Genomic DNA, 25974 nt, shown 5'->3' with positions numbered 1-25974 from the left:
TAATAATAATAATTTAAAAAAAGACTCACATAGAATCACCAGAATCACCAGGAATTCATCCAAAAATAAAATCATTCCGGAAATCTGTTCCCAAGTATTCACACAAATAAAGAAAGAGAATATGATCGTTTATCAATGTAATCCAGGTATGAAATTATTGTTATTTTCAAATTCAATCTCTTTTTCGGTTTAGTTGTCGTCAATTTGCAGTGTACAAATTATTATAATTATTTCACAACCATTCGCTCCAATAAAAATTATCCCAAGGCTGAATCAAGGTTCCTATCCATGGGCTGCGTTCAGTACATACAAATCTAATAGAACGTTCAATTGAACGGAAATGGTGCTGTACTGAACGACTAGTTGAAAAACGGGGAGGGTTGGGTTGTGGGCTCAAATTGCACATCTGCCTTTTAAATACGTCACTCATTGCTTCAAGCCACACCCCGACACACCCACCGAACAGAGCAAACTTTTCTCAAAGTCTGTTCAAGAACCTACATAACGTTTTGGAAAAACGTATAGTTCAGCACAAACCGCACCATAGCAAAAGTTCAAGCGACATAACCCAGGTCTGTTCTTGGACCTGGGTCCGGTTTCCCAAAATCATCTTAAAGTGTCAATCTGCAGTTTCCTACATCAATTTTTTTACTTAATGATTAAAAGAAATGTTGTACCCTACCCATTGATTCTTGACGAATGCCTCATGAGCTTTGTATAACTGTCATACCACATCAGAACCCAACATATAAGCTTGTTTTACTCCAATATTGGTAAACAAAGTACATGTAAACTAACACTATATAGCCTCAAAACATGGTTAAAACTATAATTGTGATATCATGGATGGTCAGTCCTTGCATTCATTGCTCTGTCTATGAATTTGAGAGTTGTTACATTTCTCCAGTCTCATTCCTTGGCTTTTTCCCGAAACAGGAGCGGATTCACGTGTTGTTGTTGTTTCAAATGCTGATTGCCACTTTAAGGCTAAATTCATAATTAGAACCATAGGATAAATTCTATGGTTCTAAAATTAATTGAGGCTTAAGATGCTTTTGCGAAACCGGGCCCTGAACGTTTCCTTTTTTAAACCTAGGAATCCATTATGGCCAATCCTAAAATGTGCTACAGCTTCACATTTTGTTTGTTAAATCAGAGTAGTGTTTTATGTTGTGACCTAGAAAAGGTTACACTAGTTTGTGAAATTGAACTGTCCTCAATGGTCTGAAAAATCATTCCGAGACAGGCGTGACTTCGAATGCGAAAAAACAGGAAGAGGTGTGTGCTCGTGCAGCCTACTGTTTGTCTTTGGGTTAGGTTACAATTTACCCTTTCAGGGGAAAATGGCGATAGGAAATACAATAGCGTAGATTCCCAGTATTAGAATTTCCAGAAATTAAACGAAGGTAAGAAAAGTGAAAACAATTAGGCCTACTTCAATGTTACTTTGGCATGGATCTTCCGGATGTGATGTGTTTTTAAGTTTGAGTAACGAGGCAGTTTTTGCCATAGGTGGTATATATAGTAGGTCATATGGTTTTTGCTTATGCACGGAAACGCAAACCTAATGTCAGTGTGTGTCTGCGCCGGTGTTTGTTTTTGCGAGCACGTTTGTGTTGGGGTTAGGGGTATTGGTCATGTCAGGAGACGGGGATCTTTTATCAAATGCTTACATTTTGGTCTTGGCCATTTCTCAATAAATTACAATAGGCTTTGGTGGAGGATTCGCCAACAGATTCGATCCTGCTTATTTACAGCTGCACTGCGATCAGACAGTATCCCTGTGTATATTAAGGCACGGTGTAGCCTGCGCGAGATATGGCTTGGAAACATAGGCCCCTACCTCAACCAGGGATGAGAAATGGGCTGTACTCCGAATTGTCCCATTATCCCAACTGTTACACCGAGTAGATTTAATGACGGATAGTTTTTAAGTAAACTGCCGTTTTTGTCCTAGTTATCAATTCTGAGCACAACCCATTGCACGTCTTAATATACACAGGAACGCTGCTGTCCCACCCTAGTGCAAGCTGTCTGTTCAACAAGGAAATGCTCAGAATGGCTAAATGTTCAACCAGGCCAGCTTCTGAAAATATTTTCTGTCATGTAAATGTCAGATATTAGAAGATATATTCATATTACATTATGTCAATGTGCCTTGTATATAACAGGGCTGGTGTGTACTATATTGACAGTATTATTGTTGTTGATAATTTTTTCATACTTGTGTGTTGATGATCAGTGCAGTGGTTGTTGCTGAGTCAGAATGGGAAACAACAGCAGCAGTGGTGAGCGGGCCAGTGCAGGTCAGGGTGAGAGACCCTATCAGCGTGATGATGGACAAGGTGCCAAGGATGGCGCACGGCCCAAGATTCTCATGGACAGCACAGATGATGCTGACCTGTTTAACACCCGAGAGGCTAAAAACGTACAGAAATATAGATAGTGAAGTCTAAAGGGATTAATTCATTCAGATTTACATTAAAGTATTTACAAGGTTGCCTGTAGGGCAGGCTATACCCAACTTTTTTTTCTGTGGGCCTCAATGTGTAGTGATGTTGTTAATGTGAGTCCAATTGTGCCAGGCTCCTCAGGAGATCCAGGAGTTTCTAGCCTGGCAGAGGGACCTTGAGAGTGACAGTAAATGTCCCAGTCAGGCCAAGCCCACTGTGTTCCGTTGGACAGGCGCTGGCAAAGAGATCTTTGTGTCTGGATCATTCAACAACTGGGCCACCAAGATTCCCCTCAACAAAAGGTGAGCAGGTTTGGGGAAAACCTGAACAAAGCACTTTAATTTGGCAAAATGTGAATAGTTCATACTGATTGAAATTGAATGATGTTTCCTGCTCAATTTTGTTTGTATTGTGTTATTTTTCTGACCCAGCCAGAACAACTTTGCAGCGGTTGTGGACTTGCCTGAGGGAGAGCACCAGTATAAGTTCTGTGTAGATGGACAGTGGACCCTCGACCCGACAGGGGTGAGTACAAACCCTCTGTCGGAATGATATAATAACATTCCCTCTGTGTTCAGTCTTTCAACTGTATTTCATCCTTCACAGGCTGTGTTGACGACCAAAACTGGCACTGTCAATAATGTCATTCAGGTGAAGAGGACTGACTTTGAGGTGTTTGAAGCCCTCATGATTGATTCTCAGGAATGTGCAGATATGTCAGGTACTGATGCTTGATTACCATCATAATTTATGTGTTTTACCAATAACAACTCCATTTAGTGTTGAAGGCCATTTAATTTCTGATGATAAATTAATTAAGGTGCCTAATTTCACCTGGTGGTTTACTGCACATTGAATCATTGTGTGTGTCCCTGTGATTTCAGACCTCTCGAGTTCCCCTCCGGGACCCTACCAGCAGGACCCATACATAACCAAGACAAGCGACAAGCTCAAGAACCCCCCCATCCTGCCACCACACTTGCTGCAAGTCCTACTCAATAAGGACACTGGCGTGTCTGTGAGTGATGGTTTAGAGGCTGGAGAACACCTTCATTGGGAGTCATGATGGTGGAAATATGTTTTTATTTTCTCTGATTGGTGTCAATTTCTTAGTGCTAATTGTTTGTTTTCTATATCCTGAACAGTGTGACCCAGCCCTTCTTCCAGAGCCCAACCATGTGATGCTCAACCACCTCTATGCCCTCTCCATCAAGGTAAATCATTGCTGCTCTCAACTAATTTGTTTCCTCACTAGACCAGACACCTCAGCAGAGATGGGGTCAATTACATTCCCTGTTGTCAATTGAATTTGACATAGAATAGAGCAATTCAAATTCTGTGTTAAATAGACCTCAACTCTGCATCTCAAGACATTCCTGCCTGATCCGTGTCTATTTTATTTTCTTTCAGGATGGGGTGATGGTTCTTAGCGCAACCCACCGCTACAAAAAGAAGTATGTGACCACACTTCTGTACAAGCCGATCTAATCATGCCATCATGTGCTTCCTGCCTAGAAACGTTTCAAATCTATTATTGTATAATTCTGTTTTTTATATCGATGATTAAACTTCTCTCTATCTCAGAGGATTTGTAAATAATATGACCACTTGACCTTTAAGAGTTAAAATGTTCTGTTCAGATATCTTCATATTAGCTCAAGGAAAAAGACCTGCATTTGCCAAACAGACACTTATCATGCTAGTTAATGGAAATGTATCCTTGTGTAATGGTGAGACAAAACCAGCTGCTCCAAAACTACACCAGAAAGTGGAAGATAGCCATATAATTACACAAACCAAGGTGGACAAAAAGTTATTGGATTCAGTCCAGAAATGACCTTGTTAGACTGCTTTTGCATATTGATTCTTGGTCTAACACCTTTTGATCTCACTTCCACTCGTACACTCCAATAACTATATTACAGTGCATTCGGAAAGGATTCCGACCCCTTGACTTTTTCCACATTTTGTTATTTGAAAATGGATTAGATCGTTTTTTCAACCTCGTCAGTCTACAGACTACTCCGTAATGACAAAGCAAAAACAGGTTTTTAGAAATGTTAACAATGTATAAAAAAAGAATAACGGTTATCACATTTACATAAGTATTCAGAAACGCCTTCCACTGTTGTCATCCACAAACTTAATGATGGTGTTGGAGTCGTGCTTGGCCACGCAGTCATGGGTGAACAGGGAGTACAGGAGAAGACTAAGCACAAACCCCTGAGGGGAACCAGTGTTGAGAATCAGTGTGGCAGATGTGTTGTTGCCTACCCTTACCACCTGGGGGTGCCTGTCAGGAAGTCCAGGATCCAGTTGCAGAGGGAGGTGTTTAGGCCCAGGGTCCTTAGTTTAGTGATGAGCTTCGTGGACACAATGGTGTTGAACGCTGAGCTGTAGTCAATGAACAGCATTCTCATATAGGTGTTCCTTTTGTCCAGGTGGGAAAGGGCAGAATGGAGTGTGATTGAGATTGCGCCATCTGTGGATCTGTTGGGGCGGTATGCGAATTGGAGTGGGTCTAGGGTTTCTGGGATGTTGGTGTTGGTGTGAGCCATGACCAGCCTTTCAAAGCACTTCATGGCTACAGATGTGAGTGCTACAGGGCGGTAGTCGTTTAGGCAGGTTACCTTCGCATTCCTAGGCACAGGGATTATGGTGGTCTGCTTGAAAAGTGGGTATTACAGACCAGTTCAGGGAGAGGTTGAAAATGTCAGTGAAGACACTTGCCAGTTCAAGGGTTTTCCTTTATTTTTTACTATTTTCTACATCAAACCTATGAAATAAAGCATATGAAATCATGTGGTAACCAAAAAAGTGTTAAATAAATCAAAATAGATTTGATGTTTGAGATTCTATAAAGTAGCCACCCTTTGCCTTGACAGTTGGCATTCTCTCAACCAGCTTCTTAAGGTAGTCACCTGGAATGCATTTCAATTAACAGGTGTGCCTTAAGTTAATTTTTGGAATTTCTTTCCTTAATGCGTTTAATGCTACCTTGTGTTTTGACATGGTAGGGGTGGTATATAGAAGATAGCCCTATTTGGTAAAATACCAAGTCCATATTGAGGCAAGAACAACTCAAATAGGCAAAGAGAAAAGACAGTCCATCATTACTTTAAGACATGAAGGTCAGTCAATACGGAAAATTTCAAGAACTTTGAAAGTTTCTTCAAGTGCAGTCGCTAAAACCATCAGGCGCTATGATGAAACTGGCTCTCATGAGGACCACCACAGGGAAGGAAGACACAGAGTTACCTCTGCTGTAGAGGATAAGTTCATTAGAGTTAACTGCACCTCAGATTGCAGCCCAAATAAATGTTTCACAGATGTTCAAGTAACAGACACATCTCAACATCAACTGTTCAGAGGAGACTGCGTGAATCAGGCCTTCATGGTCAAATTGCTGCAACAGAACCACAACTAAAAGACACCAATAAGAAGAGACTTTCTTGGGCTAAGAAACACGAGCAATGGACATTAGACTGGTGGAAATCTGTCAGTTGGTCTGATGAGTCCAAATTTGAGATTTTTAGTTCCAACCGCGGTGTCTTTGTGAGACGCAGAGTAGGTGAACGAATGATCTCCGCATGTGTAGTTCTCACCGTGAATTATGGAGGAGGAGGTGTGATGGTGTTGGGGTGCTTTGCTGGTGACACTGTCTGTGATTTATTTAGAATTCAAGGCACACTTAACCAGCGTGGCTACTACAGCAATCTGCAGCGATACGCCATCCCATCTGGTTTGCGCTTAGTGGGACTATCATTTGTTTTTCAACAGGACAATGACTCAACACACCTCCAGGCTGTGTAAGGGCTATTTGACCAAGAAGAAGAGTGATGGAGTGCTGCATCAGATGACCTGGCCTCCACAATCACCTGACCTCAACCCAATTGAGATGGTTTGGGATGACTTGGACTGCAGAGTGAAGGAAAGCAGCCAACAAGTGCTCAGCACTCCTTCAAGACTGTTGGAAAAGCATTCCAGATAAAGCTGGTTGAGAGAATGCGAAGAGTAAGCAATGCTGTCATCAAGGCAAAGGGTGGCTACTTTGAAGAGTCTAACATATAAAATATATTTTGATTTGTTTAACACTTTTTTGGTTATATGATTCCATATGTGTTGTTTCATAGTTTTGATGTCTTCACTATTATTCCACAATGTAGAAAATAGTAAAAATAAAGAAAAACCCTTGAGTAGGTGTGTCCAAACGAGTAGATGTGTCCAATGTTTTGACTGGTGCTGTATGTAAATAAGGTATTTCTGTTTTTTATTTTGTATACATTTGCAAACATTTCTAAAAACCTGTTTTTGCTTTGTCATTATGAGGTATTGTGTGTGTAGATTGAGGAAAATTGTGTAGATTGTGTAGATTGTTTTATTTAATCCGTTTTAAAATAAGACTGTAAAGTAACAAAATGTGGAAAAAGTCAAGGAGTCTGAATTCTTCCTGAATGCACTGTATAAAGGTATTCTCCAGTTATTACTTACACAGAATTCTATGTGTTCAATACAAATACAGAACTAACAAACACATACTCAAAAGAATGCCATTCAATCATTTAATAGGTCAACAGTTTAATTGGCACAGTAAATTCCATTCCAGCAAACATGACACACATCCATGAAACAGGATTCATAAACATTCAGTGAATCTACAGTAGTTTCAGATGTTCGTACTGCTTCCAGAGGATTTGTCTTGGCTCAGGTGATACAGTGGGTTTTGGGGTCCAGGTTATTGTTCTCAGGGTTGTAGGTGGACTGGGCGAAGCAGTTGGCGGCGACTCGGTCACACTCGCACACTGAGGCCTGGCACACATCGTTGGAAGCTGAGGCGTGAGGAAACAGGTTTAGGCTCATGATAAACATTAGTTGCAGTTATAATCAGAAAGCTGAAACCTCACCTTTACTTCAAAACATCATTGCATCTGACAATATAGAGCTTGGGCAGATTGTATAGTTTTTTGAAAATGTATGTCCACAAATGATTTTATTGTTTCTACAATTCAGTTGTTACCTGAACAGGAGACCTGCCCATTCGTGCAAGAGAATATGTACACCTTGATGTAAGGGACGTCAATGATGGGACGGCACTCTGGAAGATGCCTGCTCGCTCGGTAGCAGAGGTCGTGGACCTCACAACACCTGAGAGAAGAAAGTTACGCGTTTTCTGAGATATACAGGAAAAACCTGGTCATGATGTCTAACACAAGTGGAATGAAATCCAGTTACCTATCCAGGTCATCCCTGGGAGTCCCAGTCCCCCCCAAGCCACACCAACAGCCATAGTTATTGTACATGAAGGGGTTGACATCAGGCTGGGTGCACGTGATCATTCTGCCAAATTGCCACAGAGCCTGGGGCTGCAGTGAACCATGGGCTACGTATGCTGGCAGAGGAGGGAGGTGAAGCTATCAGTCACACTACTGCACATATTCCTGACATTGAGGTTCCAAATAAGAGTTACAGAGGGCACACATGATTATTATTCTATCTGAAATCATCTCAGACTTTATGTATATTCTTAGGCAAGTGAAAAAGTGGACAACAAGCTTCGAATCAATATTGAAATGTGACAGGCTTACCTGTCAGCAGCAACAGGAGGGATTTTGGATGCATGACAGGAAACATTGAGGGTATATACCAACCTTACCTCCTCTTATATTAGATGAAGGGAGGTCAAGGAGAACAAGTGCTAAAATGGGAGGTAAACTGGGAGGGGTTGTGTCATACAGCCAGGAATATGAATGATATCTCAGCTAAAATGCTTTCCTCAGGTTCTAAACTTGTTTACCCAAGATTGCTACTGCTATTACATATACAAATTCAAAACAGAAACATGATATGACACGTAAAGGAAAACATGGGTTGAATGTGATTTCTACATGACACTAAAATGACAGGAGCTGTTATGCTATTAGGGGCTGCTGAGTAATATCAGCCTCGGGTCTATAAAGTAGAGTTTAAGTAAGTCAAATCCTAACTGAAATATTGGCTGGTGGATGTTTTATGGCTGGATTAAATAAATATTTTAATTCTCTATGGTATATCCAATCAAATTAGACTGATTTATGTCATTTTTCCTCTTTTATATTGCTTTCTTAAAGCAGTCATTGTTAGGGTTGAAATACCAGCCTTGTCCTCTATCATATCAATTGCTAATACTCTGAAAGGTACATTTTGCATTTCCCCTGATGTTCTTCCAAAGTACATTCCAGCAGATAGCTGTGTAAATGACAAAACACATGCTTAAATTCCCACACATTTCCATTACACAACTCCAGTCAAGCCTTGTACAATGACCTAATGAGTCTCCTGTATTTCTGCATATTATCCTATCGCTCTTGAAAAAGATTTTTAATCAGTGAGATTAACCTGGTTAAATAAATAAAACATGTAACCGGTATTGAAATGTGATTCAATGCACCTTTATCACTATACACAAGTGTTTATTATAATATGTCTGTGCAGTCCACTGTGTATCGCACCCTATCTAATCATCCAAAGCCTGCCCCTAAAGGCCATGATTCTATATATATCAGTTGCGTTCCAGATCAGTGATACTCTTCATCGCCAAAATGAGGTCTTCTCACACGCTGCTGCTGTTAGCCTTCTGTCTGCCAGTCTGTAAGTATTATTAATTACACTGTATTTTAAGACAGAGCTTTGATGCTGTCTATGCTTTTTAATAACAGAGCAGTGTACAGTCATCCTGTCATAGCTTTCTTTGCAGAAAATATTCCTTTAGTCAAGTCAGTGTGCACTGCAAAATATTTTACTCACAGCTGGTTATGCAAAATACATTTACATTAAGCAATAAGGGCTCACCAGTCACGTTGCCCAGTTGTGAATGTGACGTTGCCCAGTTCAACCATGATGCTGTATGGTTCCATTTGAGTGATTCACTAGTTTTTATTTGTTTCTGATATAAAAATGGTAATGTCCGGTGTAGATATTTGAATGTGCTCTGTCTGTCTGAGACGTGGCCTCTCGTGTGTTTCAGTGCTGGCGGTGCATGAACGCAACCCATGGGCACTATGGCAGTTCAGAGCGATGATCGTCTGTGTTAACCCTAGCAGCTGGCCTGTGCTGGACTATGCTGACTACGGCTGCTACTGTGGGAAGGGTGGCTCAGGCACACCTGTGGATGATCTGGACAGGTACGCAGTCATGGAGGGGAAGATGGGGTCAGGGGTAGTGAACACGGCAAGAATCTGAGAGGATGAATTTGAACCTGGAGGTTGTGTACACTGTGTAGGTGGACGGCGGGAGTTATACAGTGTGTGTGTGTGGGGGGGGGGGGCTATATACATTAGCTTTAACGGGAAGTCAGTCATTGTACTTGTATTGAAACAGATGCCCTCTGTGTGTTCCAGATGCTGTCAGGTTCATGACTATTGCTACTCTGATTCCATGCAGCACGAGGAGTGCTGGGGCATCTTTGACAACCCTTACACTGAAATATATAGCTACCAGTGTGACAGAGCCTCTAAGACTGTCACCTGCAAAGGCGAGTGTGATCAGCATAACTATAGGATTCAAAAACAGTCCCTTTGTCAAAATATAACTTTTATTCTGCAACAGCACCCTCTTTAGGATGGTCTAGTCCTCTGCATCTTTTAAAATTGGAGAAGCTCTATTTTCCTTCCCCCTTGAAAACTATTTACCATTACCCATCTTTCTCTTTCTCAATTTTCCCTCTTCTTCCCCTCCCACCTCCTCAATTTTTCTTCTTTCTCTCTCTCATACAGAAAACAACAATCCATGTGAGATGTTTATCTGTGAGTGTGACATAAAAGCAGCCATGTGCTTTGACAAGGCGGGGTACAACCCAGAGCATGCGCACCTTCCCGGTGAGAACTGCTAGTATGGAAATGCACGGGAAACCAGGACATAACCTGCAGTGGCCCACCTTCTCTTGAAATCAATAACAGCTGTTATGATCCAATATGTGCCTCTGTATTGGTTATTGCTTTTCATATACACCCACAGATAGAGTAGATGCTGAACTGGAAAAATATCTGATGAAAAGACCTCCAAGAAAGCTATTAAATTCTGACATACCAAGGTTTAATTAAACATTATTCTGTGAATAAGCTCACGTTGTACACTGTGTGCTTCTTATCCTCAATACCATAATTTGTGATTGTTGTACAGTCACTGAAAGAAATCCATCCTTTCTCCTGTATCCTGAGACTGTCATGTTATATCAGTCAGGCAGCACTGGCATAGCTTACAGCTCATGTGTCAATGGCAAGCATGTGTTTCTGTTTCTCATTTCCCCTTTGCCTCACAGATGTAGTTGTACGTTAGGTTGCAGTCTGCATCATTCCAAAGCTTGCGTCGTCTGTGTGGACCGTCATGAAGCTGTCCACAGTCCTCTCCACTCACACCAACCTGCCAGTTGTCTGGTTGCCCTTTATCCCAGAAGCTGAGCAAAGACAGTAGAGGGAAGGATATTACCTATTATAAACTGGGTGGTTCGAGCCCTGAATGCTGATTGGCTGACAGCCGTGGTATACCACGGGTATGCCAAAACATATATTTTTACTGCTCTGGTTAGGTTGGTAATCAGTTTATAATAGCAATAAGGCATCTCGGGGGTTTGTGGTATATGGCCAAAATACCACAGCTAAGGGCTGTACCCAGTCACTCTGCGTTGCGTCGTGCATAAGAACAGCCCTTAGCCGTGGTATATTGGCCATATATCACACCCCCTTAGGCCTTATTGCTTAATTATAATGTCTGGTGACTGTGTTTTTAGGATGTAATACACAATATCCCTACTCCAGAGGAGGCTGGTGGTGGGAGCTATAGGAGGATGGGCTCATTGTAATGGCTGGAATGGAATCAATGGAATGGAGTCAAAAAAGTGTTTTTTTCATGTGTTTGATGTGTGTGGTGTGTTTGGTACCATTCCATTGATTCCATTCCAGTCATTACACTGAGCCTGTCCTCCCACCAGCCGCTGCTGCCCTACTCTCATCATCCCAGTACTCCCTTACTGTGGAGTTGATTTGTAGTCAGTTCCATCCACCCAGGTCCAGTGGCCCTCTTGTGTTCTCTCCACAAGCCCAACCCAGTATCTCTCTCCTGCATCAATCACTTGGGAGATGTAGTCCTAAACAGCACAAATAGAGAACATTTAACGTAGCCCACAGCTCTTGATATGATACTGCTTCACCTCCTTGGCCTTACCAGCTCATCCTCACTGTTAAGAACAAGCAGCTGTGCTCCCAGCTCAATACATTTTTCCTCTGCACTGTTCCAGTTGAGCTTCCTTTTTGATGCCAGGTAGCAGCTATCCTGGAAGGACCACCATTCTTCACTACAAGTTCCTGAGGAGGACACAATGTTTTGCACAATGGATAGGGATGGACTTTATCTACCAATAAGTCACTTACCTCTCACTGGAAGCTGAAATTCATCATAATAGTGTTGGTTGATAGTAGCTGGGTCTGAAAGGGACAAGAGTAAGATAATGAAGGAAGGAAGGAGTGAGAGATTATGAACAAAGCATCTACAATGTTATCCACTGATATACAGTGCCTTCGGAAACTATTCAGACCCCCTGACTTTTCCACATTTTGTTACGTTACAGCCTTATTATAAAATTGCTAAAATAGTTTTTTCCCCCTCATCAATCTGACAAAGCAAAAATAGGTTTTTAGACATTTTTGCAAGTGTATTACAAATAAAAACAGATATCACATTTACATAAGTATTCAGACCCTTTACTTGTTGAAGCACCTTTGGCAGCGATTACAGTCTTGAGTCTTCTTGGGTATAACGCTAAAAGCTTGGCACACCTGTTTCTCCCATTCTTCTCTGCAGATCCTCTCAAGCTCTATCAGATTGGATGGGGAGCGTTGCTGCACAGCTATTTTCAGGTTTCTCCAGAGATGTTTGATCGGGTTCAAGTCCGGGCTGTGGCTGGGCCACTCAAGGACATTCAGAGACTTGTCCCGAAGCCACTCCTGCGTTGTTTTGGCTGTGTCCTTAGGGTCATTGTCCTGTTGGAAGGTGAACCTTCACCCCAGTCTGAGGTCTTGAGCAGGTTTTCATCAAGGATCTATCGGTACTTTGCGCCATTTTTTTTAAACCTTTATTTAACTAGGCAAGTCAGTTAAGAACAAATTCTTATTTACAATGAAAGCCTACCGGAAAACAGTGGGTTAACTGCCTTGTTCAGGGGCAGAACGACAGATTTTTTACCTTGTCAGCTCGGGGATTCGATTCCGGTTACTGACCCAACGCTCTAACCACTAAGCTACCCGCCACCCCTCCGTTCATCTTTGCCTAGATCCTGACTAGTCAAACAAAACAACATCCAGTCCACAGCAGTCCTGTGGGCGAAAACAGCTAGTTGATGAGAGGTCGAAGGAGAATGGCAAGAATCGTGCAAGCTAACAGGCGGGCCACAAATAGGCAAATAACGGCACAGTACTACAGCGGTGTGCAGAATGGCATCTCAGAATTCACACCTCCTCGATCCTTATACACTGCTCAAAAAAATAAAGGGAACTAAAATAACACATCCTAGATCTGAATGAATGAAATATTCTTATTAAATACTTTTTTCTTTACATAGTTGAATGTGCTGACAACAAAATCACACAAAAATTATCAATGGAAATCAAATGTATCAACCCATGGAGGTCTGGATTTGGAGTCACACTCAAAATTAAAGTGGAAAACCACACTACAGGCTGATCCAACTTTGATGTAATGTCCTTAAAACAAGTCAAAATGAGGCTCAGTAGTGTGTGTGGCCTCCACGTGCCTGTATGACCTCCCTACAACGCCTGGGCATGCTCCTGATGAGGTGGCGGATGGTCTCCTGAGGGATCTCCTCCCAGACCTGGACTAAAGCATCCGCCAACTCCTGGACAGTCTGTGGTGCAACGTGGCGTTGGTGGATGGAGCGAGACATGATGTCCCAGATGTGCTCAATTGGATTCAGGTCTGGGGAACGGGCGGGCCAGTCCATAGCATCAATGCCTTCCTCTTGCGGGAACTGCTGACACACTCCAGCCACATGAGGTCTAGCATTGTCTTGCATTAGGAGGAACCCAGGGCCAACCGCACCAGCATATGGTCTCACAAGGGGTCTGAGGATCTCATCTCGGTACCTAATGGCAGTCAGGCTACCTCTGGCGAGCCCATGGAGGGCTGTGCGGCCCCCCAAAGAAATGCCACCCCACACCATGACTGACCCACCGCCAAACCGGTCATGCTGGAGGATGTTGCAGGCAGCAGAACGTTCTCCACGGCGTCTCCAGACTGTCACGTCTGTCACATGTGCTCAGTGTGAACCTGCTTTCATCTGTGAAGAGCACAGGGCGCCAGTGGCGAATTTGCCAATCTTGGTGTTCTCTGGCAAATGCCAAACGTCCTGCACGGTGTTGGGCTGTAAGCACAACCCCCACCTGTGGACGTCGGGCCCTCATACCACCCTCATGGAGTCTGTTTCTGACCGTTTGAGCAGACACATGCACATTTGTGGCCTGCTGGAGGTCATTTTGCAGGGCTCTGGCAGTGCTCCTCCTTGCACAAAGGCGGAGGTAGCGGTCCTGCTGCTGGGTTGTTGCCCTCCTACGGCCTCCTCCACGTCTCCTGATGTACTGGCTTGTCTCCTGGTAGCGCCTCCATGCTCTGGACACTACGCTGACAGACACAGCAAACCTTCTTGCCACAGCTCGCATTGATGTGCCATCCTGGATGAGCTGCACTACCTGAGCCACTTGTGTGGGTTGTAGACTCCGTCTCATGCTACCACTAGAGTGAAAGTACCGCCAGCATTCAAAAGTGACCAAAACATCAGCCAGGAAGCATAGGAACTGAGAAGTGGTCTGTGGTCACCACCTGCAGAACCACTCCTTTAGTGGGGGTGTCTTGCTAATTGCCTATAATTTCCACCTGTTGTCTATTCCATTTGCACAACAGCATGTGAAATGTATTGTCAATCAGTGTTGCTTCCTAAGTGGACAGTTTGATTTCACAGAAGTGTGATTGACTTGGAGTTAAATTGTGTTGTTTAAGTGTTCCCTTTATTTTTTTGAACAGTGTATTAAGTCCCACCGTTGACAGTGCATGTCAAAGCAAAAACCAAGCCATGAGGTTGAAGGAATTGTCCGTAGAGCTCCGAGACAGGATTGTGTCAAGGCACAGATCTGGGGAGCGGTGCCAAAAAATGTCGGCAGCTTTGAAGGTCAACTAAGAACACAATGGCCTCCATCATTCTTAAATGGAAGAAGTTTGGAACCACCATGACTCTTCCTAGAGCTGTCCGCCTGGCCAAACTGAGCAATAGGAGGAGAAGGGCCTTGGTCAGAGAGGTGATAAAGAACCCGATGGTCACTCTGACAGAGCTCCAGAGTTCCTCTGTGGAGATCCAGAAGGATTATCCAGAAGGATTATCATCTCTGCAGCAATCCACCTGTAGAAAGGCTCATGGAGTTGGTGGAATCGTTCCTTTAATTCATGGCCACTTGCTCAGCTGGGCCAGGGGCGCTTTAATTAGGTCAGGTGGAAATGTCCGACAGACCTCAACTCATTAAAAGGAGGAAATCGCCATCGCCAGACCTCGCTGCTGTCTCTTCCTTAACTCCGTCTAATCCAGACATTCTGTGCGTCCATGAATCAACGTAAATCCACCGAATCTGTTACCTTTCATCTGAACTATCTGTTGCGATCGGGAGAGCGGGCCATCAGTTATTGTTTATAGTTATTACCGTGGAGCGTGGCTTGGAGCACATGCTTCAAACCTATTGTGTTATGTCAATGGATAATGATCACGGCCTTACAGATCATCACAGGCCAATTATGCCATTGACATATGGTTGAAATGTAACGAAATTACATGTACATATGAATACAAACCTGAAAGGATGAAATATGAAACGTCATTATTGTTTGCTGAACTGATCAATTCTGATATCAAACTGATGGAGATTATAGATTAAATAACCGATTACTGATTGAATTATTTGTATTATTATTCTCATGATTATGATGAATAGTTATGAGCCGAAATGACTCAATGACGATTCCTATTGACTTCTTATTGAACTGAATTGCTGAATTACCTAATTATGTTAATAATGAGAATGATTGTTATGATTTGACCTTTGTGATTATGAATTTGATTGGATACATGTTATTCTGTTTCCTTTGTTATGCAGCACAGACAAACTACCCAGTAAATATACCACTTTATGGTTAAAGGAATTCCTGCCTCAGTCTCATCCATTCCTCTGTCACCTGATCCATGACCACCTGTTTACCTTCACTGTCAGTCATTCTACCTGTCCAGCTACCCACACAGATTCCAATAATCTTTCACCACCAATCATGCCTTTATGGTAGAGTTGCCAGACGGAAGACACTCCTCAGTAAAAGGCACATGAAGGCCTGCTTGGAATTCGCCAAAAGGCACCTAAAGACTCTCAAGCCATGAGAAACAAGATTCTCTGGTCTGATGAAACCAAGATTGAACTCTTTGGCCTGAATGCCAAGTGTCACGTCTGGAAGAAACCAGGCACTGCTCATCACCTGGCCAATACCATCCCTACGGTGAAGCATGGTGGTGGCAGCATCATACTGTGCGGATGTTTTTCTGCGGAAGGGACTGGGAGACTAATCAGGATAGAGGGAAAGATGAACAGAGCAAAGTACAGAGAGAACCTGCTCCAGAGCGCTCAGGACTTATGTAAATGTCATATTTCAATTTTTTCTAAAAACCTGTTTTTGCTTTGTCATTATGGGGTATTGTGTGTAGTTTGATGGGGGAAAACAACTATTTAATCAATTTTAGAATAAGGCTGTAAAGTAACAAAATGTGAAAAAAGTCATGGGGTCTGAATACTTTCCGAATGCACTGTATGTGTCCCAAAAAACTAAAATAATTCCTGAGCTTTCTTATATATTCTAGATATAGGACAGCCAATTCAAAACCTAATTTCTTATTATTTATTTTTGGACTGTCTGTTTTGCCATTTATGAATGTATTATTCAATGTGTTTCCATGGTCTACAGTAGTAAAGGCCAAATTCAATATTTTATCAAATAATCTAAATTAAGTATATACAGCTGAAGTCGGAAGTACATACACTTAGATTGGAGTTATTAAAACTCGTTTTTCAACCACTCCACAAATGTAATGTTAACAAACTATGGCTTTGGCAAGTCGGTTAAGACATCTACTTTGTGCATGACACAAGCCATTTTTTCCAACAATTGTTCACAGACAGATTATTTCATTTATAATTCACTGTATTACAATTCCAGTGGATCAGAAGTTTACATACACTAAGTTGACTGTGCCTTTAAACAGCTTGGAAAATTCCAGAAAATGATGTCATGGCAAGCTTCTGATAGGCTAATTGACATAATTTGAGTCAATTGGAGGTGTACCTGTGGATGTATTTCAAGGCCTACCTTCAAACTCAGTGCCTCTTTTCTTGACATCATGGGAAAATCAAAAGAAATCAGCCAAGAGCTCAGAAAAAAAATTGTAGACCTCCACAAGTCTGGTTCATCCTTGGGAGCAATTTCCAAACACCTGAAGGTACCACGTTCATCTGTACAAACAATAGTATGCAAGTATTAACATCATGGGACCACGCAGCCGTCATACCGCTCAGGAAGGAGACACGTTCTGTCTCCTAGAGATGAACGTACTTTGGTGCGAAAAGTGCAAATCAATTCCAGAACAACAGCAAAGGACTGTGTGAAGATTCTGGAGGAAACAGGTTCAAAAGTATCTATATCCACAGTAAAACAAGTCCTATATCGACATAACCTGAAAGGCCGCTCGGCAAGGAAGAAGCCACTGCTCCGAAACTGCCATAAAAAAGCCAGACTACGGTTTGCAACTGCACATGGGGACAAAGATTGTACTTTTTTGAGAAATGTCCTCTGATGAAACAAAAATAGAACTATTTGGCCATAATGACCATTGTTATGTTTGGAGGAAAAAGGGGGATGCTTGCAAGCCGAAGAACACCATCCCAACCGTGAAGCATGGGGGTGGCAGCATCATGTTGTGGGGGTGCTTTGCTGCAGGAGGGACTGGTGCACTTCACAAAATAGATGGCATCATGAGGAAAGAAAATGATGTGGATATACTGAAGCAACATCTCAAGACATCAGTCAGGAAGTTAAAGTTTGGTCGCAAATGGGTCTTCCAAATGAACAATGACCCCAAGCATGCTTCCAAAGTTGTGGCAAAATGGCTTAAGGACAACAAAGTCAAGGTATAGGAGTGGCCATCACAAAGCCCTGACCTCAATCCTATAGAAAATTTGTGGGCAGAACTGAAAAAGTGTGTGTGAGCAAGGAGGCCTACAAACCTGACTCAGTTACACCAGCTCTGTCAGGAGGAATGGGCCAAAATTCACCCAACTTATTGTGGGAAGCTTGTGGAAGGTTACCCGAAACCGTTGGTCCAAGTTAAACAATTTATAGGCAAATACTAATTGACTGTATGTAAACTTCTGACCCACTGGGAATGTGATGAAAGAAATAAAACCTGACATAAATAATTCTCTCTACTATTATTCTGACATTTCACATTCTTAAAATAAAGTGGTGATCCTAACTGACCTAAAACAGAGAATTTTTACTAGGATTAAATGTCACAAATTGTGAAAAACTGAGATTAAATGTATTTGGCTAAGGTGTATGTAAACTTACGACTTCAACTGTATATACCTACAGGGCTCCTAAAATTCGCTATCTAAATTATCCATGGTATGACCATTTTAAACAATTCCATATGTTAGCTTAGTACACACATTCCCCATGTACACATACAAATCAGGTCATGTCTGAAACAATGGGGCAATCTTTGATCTGGCTAATGGAGTTCTGAAATGTCCTTTTTTTCTTCCCACAGGTGATCATAATGCCATACCATATGATAGTGGTTGTTCTGGCACTCCCTATGTAATTTTAGGGTATTTACAGCAGTTTTTGTACATAGTCCCCCCATTTTAGGGGAGCAATTTTGGACAAATTCACTTATATGTGTATTAAAGTAGTCAAAAGTGTACTATTTGGTCCCATATTCCTAGCAGGCAATTATTACATCAGCTTGTGACTCTACAAACGTGTTGAATCCATATGCTGTTTGTTTTGGTTGTGTTTTAAGATTATTTGGTGCCCAATAAAATAAATAAAAATAATAAATATTGTGTCATTTTGGAGTCACTTTTATTGTAAATAATAATATAATATGTTTCTAAACACATAATGTGGATACTACCATGATTAAGGATTGTCCTGAATGAATCATGAATAATGATAAGTGAGAAAGTTTCACAAATATCATACCCCGTATACATGCTAACCTCTTACCATTACAATAACAGGGGTTATTGATCTTTGTGCCTCTGTAACTTTCTTACTCACCATTATTCACGATTATTCATAATCATGGTAGCATCCACATCAATAAAGAACTGTTCCAAAACATATTTTAGTCTTACTTATAATAAAAGTGACTCCAAAATGACACAATACATTATTCTCCATTCAGTTCTTATTGGGCAAAACATATTCCGAAACAGAAACACAACCAAAACAAACTGCAAACGCATCCAACAAGTTTGTAGTCAAAAGCGTGCCAGGAATATGGGACCAAATACTACACTTTTGAGTACTTTAATGCACTAAAAGTGAATTTGTCCAAATACTTATGAATACTTCAAATGAGGAGACTAGATACATAAAGTGCTTTTATTTGTAAATGGTAAAACAAATATGTATGAAAATACCCTCTGATACATTATAAGAGGAAATTCTGTACTGTCGCCTCATTTGAAACATTTGATCTCAAATCCAAAATACTGGAGTATTTTTTTTTTATAGCTTCACTGTCCAAATAAATACAGGAGGGGAGTGTACATGTCTAATATAATATATAATCCTTCAACAAGACTCTGAGGTTAATTAGCCCTTTAGTAATAAAAGCCTTTAAACATCACTGTACCTGAACTGGAAGATGTGGCACAAGCACTCATCACAGTCTTGTTCAGGGACTCAAAGTAAATATGGACATCAACTATCGCTTGGTTTAACTGAGAGACTTAGGAAAATGGAGGAAGGATTGATTGAAGAAAAAAAAAATGAAATTATTAATTGGTAATAGAGAGTTTAACAATACAATTTGATTTGTATTTTGGTCCCCTTGAATTATAAATTAACTGTACAATTAAGCAAGCCTTACATTTAAGTCCAGTTATCAGCAGTATTATCAACAGGAGAAGCACCAAGACACCATACAGGAGATGAACCACCCTGCTCTGCATACCTGAAATAATATACAGTGGGAAGAAAATTACTAGGATTTCTGCATATATTGGTCATAACATTTCATCTGATCTTCATCTAAGTTACAACAATAGACAAACACAGTCTGCTTAAACTAATAACACACAATTATAATTGTTCATGTCTTTAATGAACACACTGTGTAAACATTCACAGTGCAGGTTGGAAAAAGTACATGAACCCTTGGATTTAATAACAGGTTGACCCTCCTTTGGCAGCAATAACCTCAACCAAACGTTTTCTGTAGTTGCAGATCAGACCTGCACAACTGTCAGGAGGAATTTTGGACCATTCCTCTTTACAAAACTGTATCAGTTCCACAATATTCTTGGGATGTCTGGTGTGAACTGCTCTCAAGGTCCTGCCACAGCATCTCAATCGGGTTGAGGTCAGGACTGACTGGGCCTCTCCAGAAGGCGTATTTTCTTCTGTTCAAGCCATTCTGTTGTTGATTTACTTCTGTCTTTTGGGTTGTTGTCCTGTTGCATCACCTAACTTCTGTTGAGCTTCAATTGGCTAACAGATAGCCTTACATTCTCCTGCAAAATGTCTTGATAAATTTGGGAATTCATTTTTCCATCGATGATAGCAAGCTGTCCAGGCCCTGAGGCAGCAAAGCAGCCCCACTATAGTTTACAGTTGGGATGAGGTGTTGATTTTGGTGTGCTGTGCCTTTTTTCTCCACACATAGTGTTGTGTGTTCCTTCCAAACAACACAACTTTAGTTTAATCTGTCCAAATAATATTTTGCCAGTGGCGCTGTGGAACATCCAGGTGCTCTTTTGCGAACTTCAGACGTGCAGCAATGTTTTTTTTGGACAGCAGTGACTTCTTTCGTGGTGTCCGCCAATGAACACCATTCTTGTTTAGTGTTTTACGTATCGTAGACTCGTCAACAGAGATGTTAGCATCTTTCAGAGATTTCTGTAAGTCTTTAGCTGACACTTTAGGATTCTTCTTAACCTCATTGAGCATTCTGCGCTGTGCTCTTGCAGTCATCTTTGCAGAACAGCCACTCCTAGGGAGAGTAGCAACAGTGCGGAAATTTCTCAATTTATAGACAATTTGTCTTACCGTGGACTGTCTTTTAGAGATACTTTTGTAACCCTTTCCAGCTTTATGCAAGGCAACAATTCTTCTGAGATCTCTTTTCTTCGAGGCATGGTTCACATCAGGCAATGCTTTTTGTGAATAGCAAACTGAAAATTTGTGAGTGTTTTTTAATGGGGCTCTAACCAAAATCTCCAATTTTGTCTCATTGATTTGACTCCAGGTTAGTTGACTCCAATTAGCTTTTGGAGAAGTCATTAGCCTAGGGGTTCACATACTTTTTCCAACCTACACTGTGAATGTTTAAATGATGTATTCAACATAGAAAAGAAAAATACAATAATATGTGTGTTATTAGTTTAAGTACACTGTGTTTGTCTATTATTGTGACTTAGATGAAGATCAGATCAAATTTTATGACAAATTTATGCAGAAATCCAGGTAATTCCAAAGGGTTCACATACTTTTTCTTGCCACTGTACATGGAGAAAATTACATGGAATATGAAGGCACATTAACAGATATTGATTAAAATAGATTAGTTTACCTCTTTGTGGGATGATTTTCCTCCGACTGTGGTTACTTTCAATGTCAGACGTACCAAATTCATCATACTGAATGGAATCCATTTCTGGAGGAGAGATTTCCATTTTGAAAATGAATTGAGGTCTTTAGTGCTTTTGTCAGCAATATGCCCTGACTCAAAATGAAACATGTCACTCATCGCGTCCAGACATTTGCAATTTAGAGATAGAAAAGCTGGTAATCCGTAATGTATCTGAAGTTCAAATGTCCCAAATTAACCTGTGCTGTGGTAGTGAATTTATTCGTGCCAGGACAGTAAAGCAAATGAAAAGACAGTTAGATGATAGGAGCTCTTGTGTTTTAAGGTCATAGACTAAATAGTTGAATATTAACCTCTCAATCAATAGTCTCTATGCTAACCTGCATCTCACAATCACATGAAATACAGACACCATGATGATTGATTTCCCAATTTTAATTATTATGTGTCAAAATCTCAACACACAGACTAGAGGAAAGTAGAGAATTATGTATTTAGAAAAAATCTAATTAAGTTCAGATGAAGTTATGATATTAAGTTATGATATGATTATTCAATAAAAGTCCAGGTTCGAAATGTAGTAGGCTACATACATATCATATTGTAAATGTTTAGGCTAAATCTGATGATGGTGAGAATGATTTTGCTGCCTACTACCAAACACAAACCCCCCAAAATCTTGGAACTCTGACACCCACTCTGCATTTATCCCTTACCTCTCACTCCCGTTATGTTCATGGAAATGTGAACAGCTCTCAGCTGATCTATCAGTCTGTCCAGTCTTCTTCTGGTATTTGACCAAAGGTTCAAAGTTGTGTTTGTGTCTAGTCCTCCCACTGAGTTTGTTATATGTGATATTGAACAAAGAACACAAACAATTCTGAGAAGTAACCAATCCAAGCTTGATATAAAGAACAATATAGAAGATTTGATAGCATAGGCCTAGGCTATATAAGAAGTCAAGATTATTATGAACTCATTCAGACAGAGTAGAATTTGCCATACGGTACAGTTGGGTCCATATTTGGTGATTTAGTTTACTGTAGATGCAAAACTGAAGAATCTGGTACAATGTTGGTTAGGGTCATTTTGTCACATAGTCTCTGCATAGGGCTATAGCTAGTAGGCTACTGTAAAAAAGTATAGTTAAAATCTCACTTTTAGGCCTCCCGAATGGCGCAGCGGTCTAAGGCACTGCATCACTACAGATCCTGGTTCGATCCCAGACTGTGTCGCAGCCGGCCGTGACCTTAAGACCCATGAGGCGGTACACAATTGGCCCATTGTTGTCCGGGTTAGGGGAGGGTTTAGTGTACTGTGTTTCCACCGACCCATTGGTGCCTCTGGCTTCCGGGTTAAGCGAGTGTTGTGTCAAGAAGCAGTAAGGCTTGGCGGGGTCATGTTTGGGAGGAGGCACTGCTCTCGACCTTCGCCTCTCCCGAGTCCGTACGGGAGTTGCAGTGATGGGACAAGACTGTAACTACCAATTGGATATCACGAAAAAGGGGTAAAAATGTAATGATTTAAAAAAAATCTCACTTTTAAAAGTTAATATTCTGTTAACTCATACCCAAATAATGTTGTTGACTTATCCTATACTCCAGTCTAGGCTGCTGAGCAGAGGACGGCTCATAATAATGGCCAGAACAAAGCGAATGGAATAGCATCAATACCATTCCATTAATTCCTGAGTGCTCCCGAATGGCACAGCTGTCTAAGCCACTGCATCTCAGTGCAAGAGGCATCACTACAGTTCCTGGTTTGAATCCAGACCGTATCACATCTGGTCGTGATTGGGAGTCCCATAGGGCGGCGAACAATTGGCCCAGCGCCGCCTGGGTTTGGCCGGGTAGGCCGTCATTGTAAATAAGAATTTGTTCTTAACTGACTTGCCTAGTTAAATAAAGGTTACATTTTAAAATAATATTTTAAAAAATTCTGCTCCAACCATTACCACAAACCTGTCCTCCCCATCCACTTAAGGTGCCACCAACCTCCTGTGCTATACTCGTATTGTTGGCCAAAGCATAAATTAGAGGGGGGGGGGAAACACTTCAGAAACCCCACCTCAAACTTGTATCTCAAACAGAACGTTTTAAAAATGCTTACTATTTCCTCATATAGGATGATGTCATCACCCTGAGGAGGATGAGCGGGCCAATCAGCGGTCTACTTGCGTTCATATTTGTAATGACCGGTATAAGCCCACACCACCATGTTTTTTTTGCATACTTCATTGACATTTTTTGGAAAGAAAAGTATTTCACTCGTATTGTATTGCGTCATTGACATTTTTTGGAAAGAAAAGTATTTCACTCGTATTGTATTGTGTTTTACCTCTCTTTTCAGATGACCGTTCTAGGTGGTCTGGTTGTTGTTTTCAGCAGAGCACGTTTCCCCTACATCACTTCCGTTCATCTGCTGATCGAGTCAGAAAGACAGTGGAAATGGCGGCCTTCGGACGAATTTCTCAAACTCTCCTGCGGTCCTCATTGATCCAGACTCGCCAACTCTCTGCCACAGCGGCTCATGGTCATGGGGAGCAAACAGGTAATGCCACACAAACATTGCTCAAAGGACACGATTTACGAATGACAAAACCATAAACATATTCTTGGAGGACGTGGTACCTTCGTGACCTTGCTAGCTAACGTTAGCGCGAGGCAGCATACAGCTGCTGTATTCGATAACGTTAACTAGCTAGGTTAGAGAAATCAACCACATACCTAGCTACACAGGACTCGTTGGCAATTGCTAAATCCCCATTCTATACGACCCAGGTGGCTGGATTAACACAATGTTAGACTAAGCTAACTAGAGCTCATTTGCAGAAGAGACCTTGGTCTCAACATGACTCCCTGTTGAATTAAATGTTAACTACGATAGGTAATGTTTTTATTTAACTTTTAGATGACTAGATATTTAACGCTAGTTAGCTAGATAACTGTACACCCTATTGCTAGTTTTCAAACATACCAAACATCTGTCTAGGTTGTGTTTTGAATGTCCCATCTCAGATTTAGCTAGCCAACGTTAGCGCAGTATGTGAAGGCAATGAAGAAAACAATTATTAAATCAGTTTCACAATTGTGATTTAACAATGTCAATGTCATGGAGATCAGTTAGCAAGCTCATAGCCGTAGTGAGTTAAAGGCGTTCACTAATTTCGACCATAATTTAGGCTTTCAGGTAGGGGGTAGCTCTCCTGTTTTCTCTCCATGACCATGGGGGGTAGGGAACCTTGTACCTGGAGTGCTGCCAGTACTGCAGGACTTTGTCAACCTAGCATGACACCTTATTCATCCAATAACCTCTTTACCAACAGTAACTTGCTAAATTCTTCACATCTGTTCTCCCAGGTCAGCAAAATGTTAAATCTAAAAGATTAAGTGCTGTGGCACTCACTCAACTGTGTGCAGTAGTTCAATTGTGGTTAAATACTCTACTGAACCTTTTATTTTATTTAACATTTATTTAACTAGGCAAGTCAGTTAAGAACACATGCTTATTTGCAATGACGGCCTAGGAACAGGGGCAGAACCTCTGTAAACGGTACTTCAGCGGGCACACAATTTCAAATGCCTCATGCAGTGATCATGGTTTATATTTGTAAAAAAGTATGTGATTGGATTAGCTAAGTTAGAGGCTCTTTGGAAATGGAAACTCAACAGTACACACCCTGTACCTGTTGCACTTTGGTGGTTGCATTGACATGTGCAGAGATTGAGATACTTAGGAGCACACATTCAAAGGAAAGGGAAGTTACGGATTTAACATTCCAGTGACCTCAAAGTAGCTGTTTTCAACATGTCTGTCACATCACAATGTATTTAAACAGAACATAAAGGTTAAATGTATTAACTATAACTGGCTTAAGTGTAAATGAAGCCTTTGTTACTCGTCAAACAACAATGTATTTTTTTGTTTCCTTTGTTTCTTCTCCAGCCAGAACATGGAAGATCCTCTCCTTTGTGGTTGCCCTTCCAGGAGTTGCAGTGTGCATGTTGAACATGTACCTAAAAATGCAGCACCATGCTGCACACCATGTGGAGCCAGAGTTTGTCCCTTACAGCCATCTTCGCATTCGCAGCAAGGTCTGATAAATTATGGCAAGATCCTAAATATTTATTGTTGCAAAACACGTTTCTTTGATTATATACTTTTTAGCATTGTCTAATTTTGCATTGAGTAGTTACATTTGAATCTGCCCCCTGTTAATTTACTTTGTCACTGTTAACTTGATTCTTCTCTCACCAGCGTTTCCCTTGGGGTGATGGCAACAAGAGCCTGTTCCACAACCCTGAAGTGAATGCCCTCCCTGATGGCTATGAGGGACGTGATGAGTGATCTCTCCCTCAGACCACCTCACACACTGGGACCAGTCTCTTTCCTCAATTCATTACTGTTACTGGACCACACTCCCCAAACTGTTTACTCTTCTCTATTCTATTATGTTTACCTCTGTGCACCTGCCACAAGGGACCCAAAATGTTAGTTAAATTTTTTTGGACCATTTAACACCATTTCTGCTTAACTTAAATAAAATAAATAATTATTACCAAAATACATTGT

At 41.3% G+C, this 25974-nt stretch overlaps 5 protein-coding genes across 8 annotated transcripts; 3 read left to right on the top strand and 2 right to left on the bottom strand.

Moving 5' to 3' along the window:
* The first annotated feature begins 1286 nt into the window (after positions 1-1286).
* LOC120054351 (5'-AMP-activated protein kinase subunit beta-1-like) lies at positions 1287-4038 on the top strand. 2 transcript variants are annotated; one of them, XM_039001764.1, is made up of 8 exons: positions 1287-1406; positions 2243-2428; positions 2586-2755; positions 2885-2978; positions 3060-3174; positions 3338-3471; positions 3599-3667; positions 3864-4038. In XM_039001764.1, the coding sequence occupies exons 2-8, from the start codon at positions 2267-2269 to the stop codon at positions 3939-3941; spliced, it is 822 nt and encodes a 273-aa protein (XP_038857692.1). In that variant the 5' UTR covers positions 1287-1406; positions 2243-2266; the 3' UTR covers positions 3942-4038. The 2 variants fall into 2 exon arrangements, with proteins under 2 accessions (XP_038857692.1, XP_038857700.1); XM_039001772.1 differs by having other exon boundaries at positions 1301-1406; positions 2248-2428; positions 3864-4035.
* Positions 4039-7011: 2973 nt separating this feature from the next.
* LOC120063184 (phospholipase A2, minor isoenzyme-like) lies at positions 7012-10041 on the bottom strand. Its single transcript, XM_039013433.1, has 4 exons — positions 8039-10041; positions 7686-7842; positions 7471-7598; positions 7012-7282 (listed from the first exon to the last, which is right to left on the bottom strand). Exons 1-4 carry the CDS (start codon positions 8082-8084, stop codon positions 7158-7160), a joined length of 456 nt encoding a protein of 151 aa, XP_038869361.1. The 5' UTR covers positions 8085-10041; the 3' UTR covers positions 7012-7157.
* LOC120063259 (phospholipase A2-like) lies at positions 8992-10551 on the top strand. The gene is made up of 4 exons (XM_039013560.1): positions 8992-9080; positions 9457-9613; positions 9830-9963; positions 10205-10551. The coding sequence occupies exons 1-4, from the start codon at positions 9032-9034 to the stop codon at positions 10318-10320; spliced, it is 456 nt and encodes a 151-aa protein (XP_038869488.1). The 5' UTR covers positions 8992-9031; the 3' UTR covers positions 10321-10551.
* Positions 10215-22241, bottom strand: LOC120063016 (C-type lectin domain family 4 member E-like). Of its 3 annotated transcripts, XM_039013149.1 has the most exons (8): positions 22119-22241; positions 21385-21468; positions 19684-19767; positions 19447-19542; positions 11858-11911; positions 11652-11791; positions 11459-11574; positions 10502-10884 (listed from the first exon to the last, which is right to left on the bottom strand). In XM_039013149.1, exons 1-8 carry the CDS (start codon positions 22138-22140, stop codon positions 10728-10730), a joined length of 753 nt encoding a protein of 250 aa, XP_038869077.1. In that variant the 5' UTR covers positions 22141-22241; the 3' UTR covers positions 10502-10727. The 3 variants fall into 3 exon arrangements, with proteins under 3 accessions (XP_038869241.1, XP_038869077.1, XP_038869157.1); XM_039013313.1 differs by lacking the exon at positions 19447-19542 and having other exon boundaries at positions 10215-10884; XM_039013229.1 differs by lacking the exon at positions 22119-22241 and having other exon boundaries at positions 21385-21686.
* Positions 22242-23807: 1566 nt separating this feature from the next.
* Positions 23808-25866, top strand: LOC120063328 (cytochrome c oxidase subunit 6A, mitochondrial-like). The gene is made up of 3 exons (XM_039013687.1): positions 23808-23952; positions 25348-25496; positions 25660-25866. Exons 1-3 carry the CDS (start codon positions 23850-23852, stop codon positions 25747-25749), a joined length of 342 nt encoding a protein of 113 aa, XP_038869615.1. The 5' UTR covers positions 23808-23849; the 3' UTR covers positions 25750-25866.
* The last annotated feature ends 108 nt before the right edge of the window (positions 25867-25974 follow it).

This window comes from Salvelinus namaycush, chromosome 1 (genome assembly GCF_016432855.1).
Source record: "Salvelinus namaycush isolate Seneca chromosome 1, SaNama_1.0, whole genome shotgun sequence".
NCBI lineage: Eukaryota > Metazoa > Chordata > Actinopteri > Salmoniformes > Salmonidae > Salvelinus > Salvelinus namaycush.
The sequence above is the reverse complement of the archived record's forward strand: the minus strand, read 5'-3'. Positions and strand labels throughout refer to the sequence as shown.